The sequence below is a fragment of the Capra hircus genome, chromosome 20 (assembly GCF_001704415.2).
Source record: "Capra hircus breed San Clemente chromosome 20, ASM170441v1, whole genome shotgun sequence".
Taxonomy (NCBI): Eukaryota; Metazoa; Chordata; class Mammalia; order Artiodactyla; family Bovidae; genus Capra; species Capra hircus.
In genome coordinates, this window is record NC_030827.1 from 23557478 (window position 1) to 23569572 (window position 12095).

The 12095-nt window shown below is 35.6% G+C and overlaps 1 protein-coding gene across 5 annotated transcripts in view; it reads left to right on the top strand.

The window, feature by feature from the left end:
• The window catches only part of SLC38A9 (solute carrier family 38 member 9), a 93860-nt gene that overhangs the window by 63984 nt on the left and 17781 nt on the right, over positions 1-12095 (top strand). For all 5 annotated transcript variants that reach the window (XM_013972787.2, XM_013972786.2, XM_005694697.3 and 2 more), the window contains one exon: positions 10186-10292. In XM_013972787.2, coding sequence (XP_013828241.1) covers positions 10186-10292 — 107 coding nt within the window. The remainder of the gene's footprint in view (positions 1-10185; positions 10293-12095) is intronic.

Consider the following 12095-nt stretch of genomic DNA (forward strand, 5'->3'; position numbering starts at 1 on the left):
TCAGGTTTGTCTTTAAAGCCTACAATTAGAGTTGTCTTCCTTTGTTTCATTTATTACAACATTCTTGAGTTCTCCAGGTATGCTGAGTTGGTGATCATTGGAAGTCGTTGTTTGTGTTACCATGGTTACTTATTTTTAGTTTATCTGGCTGCATCAACTTTAATTTTTTAAATTTCTATCAGAAGCCCACAAAGACTAAAAAGTCAGTTTAAATTCAGAATAAAGGAAGCACTGGGCTTGAAAGGCATCCTTCTCTCACAGATTATATTTAAAATTGGATAGTGATAAAAATGGCAACTTTAAGTTACTTCTTCCACTGATTAATAAAAATAGTCTATTTTCTAAAAGTAGATTCATGATGATTTATATTTAGACTTAGTGATAAAAGTTCCTGCTAATGATAGACCATTAGAGATAAATATGAAAGAAAGGGAGAATATTAATAGTTTTTTAGAAGATGGAAAAGAGAAACATTTAAGTAGTTATCAAGCCATTTATTTCACTTTGCTTCATTTCTAAATGATATGAAAGGAGAATCATGAGGACTAAAAGGAGTTTTTATAAATATTTATGGCCCTGAGACTTACTGTGATTGAAGAATTTTTCAATAAAGAAAATATGTCATAAATCTTTCTCAGTAAAGGCTGATTAAAAATTAGAGAACTTGGAGGGTGTGAATCTTTACTGTCCTGATGAAGAATTCTCATAACCTTCTGGGTCTAATTGAATCTTTATGTACTCTTGTTTCTAAAAATTCATTTTTTGGTTCAGTAAATAGATCCCATCACCCTTCTTCCCAAGTAATTGGAAAAATGACAAGAAAAACCTGCTCATGTATTTCATTCTATCCTTTCCTGCCTACTCAGGGACTTTACTTTTTGCTGTTATCCTTTCTTTTTTAATCATGCGTTACCAGATTTTTCCCTACTGAACTATTCCTACTAGTATACAAACATGTTCCCCAGTCTAAAAACAAAAACTCGTATAACCCCATTCCCTGTAACTGTTACTTCTTTTGAAAGAAAAACTTTGTAAGCGTTGTCTGTGGTGTCTCCACTTCTTCCGTTTTGCCTTGGACTCACTTCTGTTAGGCTTTTGCTCCAGTCACTCCATGCCTGATGACCAATGACTTCATCTTTCCAAACCCCAGGACCAAGTCCCATACCTCTTCTTACTCAACCTATAAGCAGCATTGGGCACATTTGGCCCCGTCTTCCATCTTAAAACACTTTATTTACTTAACTTCTAAAACCCTATTCTCTCTTGACTCTTCTACATAACTGTTCCTTTTCTTATCTCTGACCTCTAAATGATAGTCATCTGGTTTAGACACAAACTCCCCTTCTCTCTACCTTTATTCCCTAAATAATGTCATCTAGTCACCTTGCTTTATATGTTGTCATCATAGATGATGACCAATCCCAATTTTTTTATCTCTAGCTCAGATCTCTCTACTGAAATCCATACTCTTGTATCTAGCTGCTTCTTCTTGGATGTCCACTTTGCATTCTTAATTTACAAAAATCCAATAATTGTTTTCTCCCTCATCCACCCCCTCCCACCAGCCTGCTTAACCTGCTCTTCTCCCAGGCTTCTCATTCTCAGAAAATGGTAGCACCAGTTTACCACTTGACCGGGCCAAACACTTAGGAGTCATACCTGACTGTTCTTTTTTTCCACTTCCCCTCCACCAATATCTGCACAACTGACCTTCTACTTTCAAAATAAATTGAGAATCTGACTATTTCTTATCATTTCTACCAAAAAAGAACTATGTTAAGCTCCTACTCTCTCAGCCAGATTATTGAAGTAGCCTCATAACTAGCCTCACTGTTTTCACTTTGTCTCCTTCTCCATAGTCTGTTCCACACCTAGCAGATAGAGTTTGTTTTTAAAACATAACCTTCAAAAGCCTCTAGTGGTTTCCCATCTTATTCAGAATAGAGGCAAGTCCAGACCATCTGACCAGCCTCTTGAGAAATCTGAATGCAGGTCAGGAAGTAACAGTTAGAACTGGACATGGAACAACAGACTGGTTCCAAATAGGAAAAGGAGTACGTCAAGGCTGTATATTGTCACCCTGCTTATTTAACTTATATGCAGAGTACATCATGAGAAACGCTGGACTGGAAGAAACACAAGCTGGAATCAAGATTGCCAGGAGAAATATTAATAACCTCAGATATGCAGATAACACCACCCTTATGGCAGAAAGTGAAGAGGAACTAAAAAGCCTCTTGATGAAAGTGAAAGAGGAGAGTGAAAAAGTTGGCTTGAAGCTCAACATTCAGAAAACGAAGATCATGGCATCCAGTCCCATCACTTCATGGGAAATAGATGGGGAAACAGTGGAAACAGTGTCAGCCTTTATTTTTTGGGGCTCCAAAATCACTGCAGATGGTGATTGCAGCCATGAAATTAAAAGATGCTTACTCCTTGGAAGAAAAGTTATGACCAACCTAGATAGCATATTCAAAAGCAGAGACATTACTTTGCCAACTAAGGTCCATCTAGTCAAGGCTATGGTTTTTCCTGTGGTCATGTATGGATGTGAGAGTTGGACTGTGAAGAAAGCTGAGCGCTGAAGAATTGATGCTTTTGAAGTGTGGTGTTGGAGAAGACTCTTGAGAGTCCCTTGGACTGCAAGGAGATCCAACCAATCCGTTCTGAAGGAGATCAGCCCTGGGATTTCTTTGGAAGGAATGATGCTAAAACTGAAACTCCAGTACTTTGGCCACCTAATGTGAAGAGTTGACTCATTCGAAAAGATTCTGATGCTGGGAGGGATTGTGGGCAGGAGGAGAAGGGGACGACAGAGGATGAGATGGCTGGATGGCATCACTGACTCGATAGACATGAGTCTGAGTGAACTCTGGGAGTTGGTGATGGACAGGGAGGCCTGGCGTGCTGTAATTCATGGGGTCGCAAAGAGTTGGACACGACTGAGCGATAGGCCCTGTTGAATGTGACTCCTGGCTTTCTCTCTGATTTCTTTCCCTATTACTTTCCACTCATTCAGTCTACTCCAACAACACTGCCTTCCTTGCTGCTCTACTAAATTGCCAAGCACTCTCCTAGCTCAGAGTCTTTGCACTCAGTATTCCCTGTACGTAAAATGTCCTCTTTTTCTCAGGTTTCTACATGATTGGTATTGTTAGAGAGGTTTTCCCTGACTTTGTACCAACTCTCACACCTTCTTGTTCTTTGTTTTCTTTAGAACTGTCATCACTACCAAATCTTACATGCAAGTATCCCTGGTTATCTAAATGTTAAATTCCTGATTCTGACTGGTTGGAGTATTGAGGCATATTCGTTATTCTACTCAACTTGGCTCCCGAGTTTCGGATAGAAGGTTGCAGACATTAAGATAACAAGAGACTTACCTAAAAATGTTTCTGAATCTGTTTGGTTCTTGAATTTGGAAAGTTCAGATGTTATGAAATATCTGTGTTTATTTTTTTTACCTGGGTATCTAGAATGTTCGCTCTCTGAGAAATATTCTTTGTTTTTTTATGCTTCTCTCTTACTATTGTATCCCCAAGATCTATGATACTTCTAGCATATAATGAGTGCTCAAATAACTGAGAAAATGGGTTTATATCTACTCCTTCCCAAATCCCATTAAAACAATATTTTAAAAAATGTAAAAAACAAGCACAAAGAAATTCTCCAGAAGAGACAATAGCAAATGAGAGACAGCAACAGATTTTTAGAAGCTAGAAAGCTGGTACGTGGTTGATAATTGACAGCAAAGCAGAGAAAGCTGAAATGTAAATACCTGTAGAGAGGGGGCCAATGTGAATGACACAATCCTTGAAAGCCTCAGTATTTGGAGACATTTGGGAACTCTGAAAGCAAAGATAAGGAGAAGGGCTTAAAATGGGAGAATTCCTTGAAAGTTTGTATCAGTAATAATTAGATATAATCCATCCCCCTTCCCTTTTAAATCTAGCAGGAGGTGGAAGGAACTAAATCAGGTACTCTATGGACTTTGGTTTGCCAAGCTCAACAGAAGGGTAGGGATAAGACTCAGTTCTGAAAATGGGTTAAGGGAAAGCATATGTGCTGAATGGTGAGGCCAAACCCCACCTCCTACCCCTCCAATTCTCTTTTCTTTACACCTTGCCTCTCAGAATGCTGATATCATAGGAAAATAGAGGGTTCTCCTCAGGAGAAACCAATAAGCCCAAGAAGACCTGGAGTCTCGGATATTTGGGTTCTATCAAAGAAATGGCAGGTACCTTGCTTATCTCAGACCATTTAGATGTCCACTAAGTATGCTTTTTTTTTTCGTGCTTCACTTTTACCTATTAATATAACTGAAGACCACTGGATACCTGTGGAAAACCTCTTACATAAAAATAAAACAAAAAAGATAAAAAAGGAACCTAAAGGGAAATTAATGAGTGAACAAAAGCAACATTCTAAAAAATTACATCCTCAAAGTGACGAAAGGCAATGATTTCCGTGAAACAATATTTGAATACCATTGGAAATAAAATATGAATAGAAGTTAAGAATTCAAAGGAAATTTGGAAGATAAAGCTAACCTTCTCAAAAGACTAGACAATGTGGATGGATGGATGGATGGATGGGTGATTAGAAGGAAGGAAGGAGAAATATAGGACAGAAAAGATGAGGAAATAGAGAATTAATCTAAGTGGTCCAGTATCCAACTGAAAATAGTACCATAGAGAAGAGAGAACGTGGTAAGGAAATTATCAAAGAAATTATGTAAGAAATTTCCTCAGAACTGAAGAACATAAGGCCCCAAAACATTGTGAATAAGACTCACACCAAAACATATCATTATGAAATTTCACAACACCAGGGATAAAGAGAAGAGCTTTCAGGGACTAAGAACAAGTCTGTACAAAAGGTCTGGAATCAGAATAGTATCAGACTTTTTAACAACAACTCTGAAAGAAAAAGACAATAGAAGGTCATCAAATGTCGCAGAATAAATTATTTTGACCTAAAATCCTAAAGCCCACTATACTCTCATCCAACTGTTAGAGTATATAATAAAGGTATTTTTGGAAAGTCTCACAAAATTTTACCTTCCATGCACTCTTTCTCAGGAAAATACTGCAAAATGTGCTTCACCAAAAAGAAGTAGAATATCAAGAAATTCCCAGAATGATGGTGAAGGGAAATCCTAGGAAACAGCTGTGCAGCAGGCGTAGGGAGCAGCCAGCCCAGATTTCAGCAGGTAGACAGATGGCTCCAAGAGGCATTTTTTCAAAGAAAAAAAATAATAAAATGGAAAATGTTATTTGATGTGTTGTATAGATAGAGTGGAGTTTTTCCATTCTTTCGGAGAATTTAGGGAAGAATTAGTGTTAACTAGAAAATTAAGCAACTAAGAAGGAAAAAAGTCAATTATGACTTCCAATAAAACAGGTCAACACAAGTATTTTATCTAAGAAAGAAAAATGTAATAATAGTAATAGATTCCATGGCTTAACTATGAATAACAAGTAATAATCATAAAAATGAAAACTTTGATTTTACAAAATCAGAATTATGATTCTATTAGGGGAATAAGACATGGGGAAGTGAAGGGTGATAGTGATATAAGTCCTAAAGCCTTCTGGTGGAAAATCAATGGATCATGTCTAAAATTTAAAAGTAAAGAAAAAGGAATATAAGCATATTACTTAAAAATAGATTATAAATTTAAGATATGCTAAATAGTCACAAGAGTTATAATTAGTTGCCTCTGGGAAACAGGATTCTGAATGGGAGATGTGAAAGGTATAAAGCTGTTTTTTGTTAGAAACCTTGTGATACTGTTTAATTTTAACAATGTAAGACTACAATTAAGATTACATTTTTAAAATGAAAAGCTGTTAATTGCTTTGAAACTGACTTCAAAAAGAGACTCAGACACTGATTTTCAAGGATTATGGGGTGATTTGCCATTTGATAGCAGCATTGTGTTAATCTGCAGCCAGAAAAACATAATTTTCTAACCACATGTACCTTAAATAGTATATATATATACCCCACATTTTTTGTTGTTTTTGCTTTTGAACTTTTTAATTAAAGTATAGCATACATTTATAATAAGAATACACAGTTCCTAAGTGTACAACTTGATTAATTTTCACAAACTGAACAAATCAGATAACCAGCACCCTGTTCAAAATCAGAAATTACTATTTATAGCACCCCAGAAATCCGTCTCATTCTCCCTACCAGTTGGTATTGCCCTGCAGAGATAACCACTGTTCTAAATTTTAATCCCAGAGATTAATTTTGTCTGTTTTTTGCTGACTATAGTTGGTTATGTCCATATTTAGTCCTCTGCCCATGTTTCCAATCAGATTGTTTATTTTCTTGCTATTGAGTTATATGAATTATTTATATATTTTGATTATTAGCTGTTTATCCAGTACATGATTTGCAAACACTTTCTCCCATTTTGTAGGTTGCCTGTTCATTTCGTCAATGGTTTCCTTTGCTGTACAGAAGCTTGTTAGGTTGATGAGGTTCCATTTGTTTATTTTTGTGTTTGTTGCCTTTGCTTTTGTTGTGAAATAAAAATATCACTGCCAAGATCAGTATCACGGAGCTTCCCCTCCTGCCATATGTCTTCTTCTAGGGGTTTTATGGTTTCAGGTCTTACTTTCAAGTTTTTAATCCATTTAGAGTTGATCTTTGTGTATGGTTTAAGATAGGGGGGCCCCGTTTCATTCTTTTGCTGTGTCTCCTGGTTTTTCCAACAGCATTTGTTGAAGAGGCTATTCTTTCCCCATTGTATATTCTTGACTTCTTTGTCATAAATTAATCAGCTGTATATGTGTGGATTTGTTTCTACACACTCTGTTCCACTGATCTATGTGTCTGTTCTTTGTCAGTACCATGCTGTTTTGATTACTATATATTGTAATAAAGTTTAAAACCAGGAAGTGTGATGCCACCAGCTTCATACTTCTTTCCCAAAATTGCTTTAGCTGTTTGGAGTCTTTTATGTTTCTATATACATTTCAGGACTGTTCTATTTCTGTGAAAAATATCATTGAAATTTTGATGGAGATTGCATTGAATGTGTAGATTGTGTTGGGTAGTATGGACATTTTAACAATATTGATTCTTCCAATTCATGAACTTGGAGTCACTTTCCATTTATTTGTGTCTTCAATTTCTCTCATCATGTCTTACAGATTTTAGTTTATAGGTCTTTCGACTCCTTGGTTAAATTTATTTCTATGTATTTTATTCTTTTTGATGCTACTATAAATGGGATTATTTTCTTAATTTCTTTTTCTGATAGTTTGTTATTAGTGTCTAGAAACACAACAGATTTTGTATGTTGAAATAGAACTCCTCAAGTTTTCTGATTTTGTGTATTGGTTCTAAAAGTTTTTTGGTGGCATTCTTAGGGTTTTCTGTATATAGTATTATATCCCCAACAAATGGAGGCAGTGTTATTTCTTCCTTTCCAATTTTGATGCCTTTTATTTCTTTTCTTGCTCTGACTAAGACTTTCAATACTGTGTTGGATAAAAATGGCAAGAGTAGTCGTCCTTGTCTTATTCCTGTTCTTGAAGGAAAAGTTTTCAGCTTATCATCATTGAATGTGATATTAGTTCTGGGTTTGTCCTATATATGGCCTTTATTATGTTGAGGTACTTTCCCTCCATACCCAGTTATTTGAGAGTTAATATCATAAATTGGTGTTCAGGCTCGATTTTGGAGGGTAAGTCCCTCCAGTGTGCACACTGGGAACATTTTTTCCTGTCAATCTGGGCTTTTCCTTTACACGACAAGCCAATTTGGTTGGGTACCCATTTGCAAAGGGGAGGTGTTGTTGGACTCTACTCTGAGCCGGTTCATTGAGAACTAGTTCTCATGGGGCAGGCCCACCCTAGTTGAAATTAGCTCATTTGTAGGGTACATTTATTTACCTGATTTGGGAACTGGTCCAATTGGAACTGGTCCAGTTGGAACTGGTTCATTTGGAAGCTAGTTCTTGAGGAGGTGGGTAGCCTAGTTGGAATTAGTTCATTTGTTTTATATGGTAAATTTGTTTTATAGGGTAAAGTTATTTACCGTATCAGGGAATCGATTCATCTGTATTCATTGATGCTGGAATCCGTGCCATTTTTCTTGGAATTTGTCTGCATCTTTTGTGTTTTGGTGTTATAAAGCTTTTAAAAATGGGAAATGTTTCATGTGTACCAGGGGAAAGACCTTTGGGGTACATGTTAGCTACTTTAAGATCAGAAGGGCAATGGCCCCTGAATGGTTCACAATTAAACAGTCAGAAATGTTTTACAAAGGAGAGGAGCATTCTGATAATGAACATGCCCAGGAGGCTCCCCTGGACTTGTGGCATCCAATTCTAATTTCCCCTACAGGAGCCCGGGAGAAGGAAATGGCTACCCACTCCAGTATTCTTGCTGGAGAATCTCATGGACAGAGGAGCCTGGCAGACCACAGTCCATGGGATCGCAGAGTCAGACATGACTGAGTGACTTAAGCTTATTGTAAAATGCTTTTTCTGCATCTATTGAAATGATCATATGATTCTCATTCTTCAGTTTGTTAATGTGGTGTATTGATTGATTGAATGTGGTATCATTGATTACAATGATTGATTTGTATATGTTGAACCATACTTGCATCCCTGGAATAAATCTCACTTGATAATGGTATGTAATCCTTTTAATGAATTGTTTAACTTGGATTGCCAATATTTTATTGAGAATTTTTGTATCTGTGTTCATCAGGGACATTGGCCTATAATTTTCTTTTCTTGTAGTTTCTTTGTCTAGCTTTGGTATCAGGTTAATTCTGGCTTTGTAAAATGAGTTTGGAAGTGTTTTTCTCTTTTATTTTTTGGAAGAGCTTGAGAAGGTTACTATTAATTCGTGATTGGTAGAATTCATAGAGAAGCTATCTAGTCCTAGACTTTTGTTGAGAAGGTTTTAATTATTGATTCAATCTCTAGTCTGTTCAGATTTTCTGTTTTTTCATGATTCAGTCTTGGGAGTTTGCATGTTTTTAGGAATTTATTCATTCCTTCTAGATTGTCCAATTTGTTAATTGTTCACGTGGTCTCTTATGATCTTTTGTATTTCTGTTGTATCGGTTGTGGTGTCTTCTCTTTCATTTATAGTTTCACTTATATGAATCATCTCTTTTTTCTTGGTTTATCTAGCTGAGGTTTTATCCATTTTATCTTTCAAAAAAAGCCAGCTCTTAGTTTTGTTGATCTTTTCTATTATCTCTTTAATCCCTATTTCATTTATTTCTTGCTGATCTTTGTTATTTCTCTTCCTTTTAACTTTGGGATTTATTTGTTCTTTTTCTAGTTTCTTTAGGTATAAAAATGTTTATTTGAGATTTTTCTTATTTCTTGAGGTAGGCCTGTCATGTACAAATGATAATTTTATCATCTTCTAAAATATTGGAGCTTTGTTATAATTATATAAGTATAATGCTGTTGATCTGAAGTGGTCATTCTTTTTCTTGTTAGAAAGTATCCTTCTGTTGAGGTCTGTCTCAATAGGGCTTTTTTTTTAACCTATATTGTTGGAACACCTCATAGAGTAACTGCTATGAACACTGGAATGCATTATCTTTTCAAATTAGTGTTTTCATTTTCTTCAGATAAATACCCAGTAGTAGAATTAGTGGATCAATATGGTAGTTCTGTTTTGATAATAGCCATTTTGTATGAGATGCGAGGTAGTATCACATTTTGGTTTTAATTTTAATTTCTCTGATGATTAGCAGTGTGGATCACTTTTTCATGTGCCTTTTGACTATCTGTATATCATTTTTTGAAAAATGTATATTCAGGTCTTCTGCCCATTTTTCGTTCAGACCCTGAATTTGATCTTGCTCTACAACATACTAGTTGTATGACCTCAAACAGAAATAACTAATAGAAAGTACCCTCACATGGACTTTCCTGGTGGTCCACTGGTTTCAACTCCGTGCTTCCAACACAGGGGGCATGGGTTCGATCCCACATGCTGGCAAGCATGGCCAAAAATGATAAAGTATCCCACAGGCATGATTTCTTGATTCCTCTTCTTTCCCTTTTCAAGTATTTGTTCAAGTATAATGTTAGCCTTGAGGAACTTTATAAAGGCATTTTATTCGGCTACTAGTACTCATTTTCCAGTTGTCATTTTAATGCATGTTTTTTCTTCTCTCTTTTTCTCCTAGAGATAAGATTTCAGTTTCCACAACTGACTGGGGTGCTTACCCTTGCTTTCTTTATTCATAATTGTATTATCACACTCTTGAAGAACAATAAGAACCAAGAAAATAATGTGAGTAATTACCTGAGGAATTGACTTTTGTTACTAAACCTTAATTTTTAAATGTAAACCACAAAACAATGGTCAGCAAATTTCTTCTTTAAAGGTTCTGGTGGTAAATATCTTAGACTTAATGGGCCATGGGATTACATTTACCCAACTCTACTATTGTGGCACGAAAAATAACTATAAACAATATGTTAGCAAATGGGTAGTGCCTGTGTTGCAAGAAAATTATATTTACAAAAACAGACAGTTGGCCATATTTCATCCATGGGCCATAATAGTTTGCTCTAGAGCACTCACTAAAAAAAGAAAAAAAAAAAGGATGTATATCTGGTAGTGGTGAGATCTTTAAAAATACCCAAGTGATCTAAAAGAAAACAAGAAAAAGGAAACAAAGAATATATGGTACAAATAGAAAACAAATGGAAAGATAATAGATTCAAACTCAGTCATATTAATAATTACATTAAAAATGGTCTAATACTACAATTAAAAGAGATTGTCAGTCTGACTAAAAAAATAAAGCTATATATTGTCTACAAGAAACTTGCTTTAAATATAAAGATATACCATGCAGACATTAAGTGTAAGAGAGTTGTTGTTGTTCAGTCACTAAGTTGTGTCCGACTCTTTGCAACCCCATGGATTTTTTTTCATGCCAGACTCCCCTGTCCTTCGCTATCTCCCAGAGTTTGCTCAAATTCATGTCCATTCAGTTCATAATGGTATGTAATCAACTTATCCTCTGCTGCCCTCTTTTCCTGTTGTCTTCAATCTTTCCTAGTATCAGGGTCTTTCCCAATGAGTCAGCTCTTAGCATCAGGTAGCCGAAGTATCAGAGCTTCAGTTTCAACATCAGTCCTTCCAATTAATATTCAGGGTTGATTTCCTTTAGGATTGACTGGTTTGATCTCCTTGCAGTCCAAGAGTCTCTCATGAGTCTTCTCCAGCACCACAATTCGAAAGATTCATTTCTTTGGTGCTCAGCTTTTTTGTGGTCCAGCTCTCACAGCCATATATGACTACTGGATAGAAAACAAATAGATAATAGATTCAAACCCAGTTGTGCTGATACTTACATTAAAAATGGTCTAAATACTACAATTAAAAGAGATTGTCAGTCTGATTAAAAGCAAAACCTAATTATATACTGTCTACAAGAAACTTACTTTACATATAAAGAGATAATGCAGACACTAAGCATAAGAGAGATGGAGTGGCTATTTTAATATCAGACAAAACAGACTTCAGAACAAGGAGTATTGCCGAAGATAAAGAGGAACATTATATGATGATCTTTAAGGACCAGTTCATCAAGAAGACATAATTATCCTAAACATGTATGCTCCCAGTAATAGAGCTTCCAAGTAAAGGAAACAGCAACTGTCTAAACTGTAAGAAGTAGAGAAATCCGCAATTATATTAATAATTAGTGATTTCACCAACTCTCCCTTAATAATTGATGGAGCAAATGGAAAATAAGTAAAGATATTGAAAGCATGAAAAATACTATCAGCCTACCTGGCATTTATAAAAGTCTTAAACAAGAGCAGAATTCACATTCTTTTCAAAAACACATGAAACATTTACCAAGATTGACCATATGCTGAGTCACAGAACAAGTCATAATACACTTGAAAGGACTGAAATCATACCAAGTATGTTCTTTGACCACAATGAAATTAGAAATCATTACCAGAAAGAAATCTGAGAAATTGACAAATATGTAGAAATTAAACGACATACTCCTAAGTAACTAATAAGTTCAAGGAAAAAAGTTACAAGAAAAATTAGGGAAGTACTTTGACA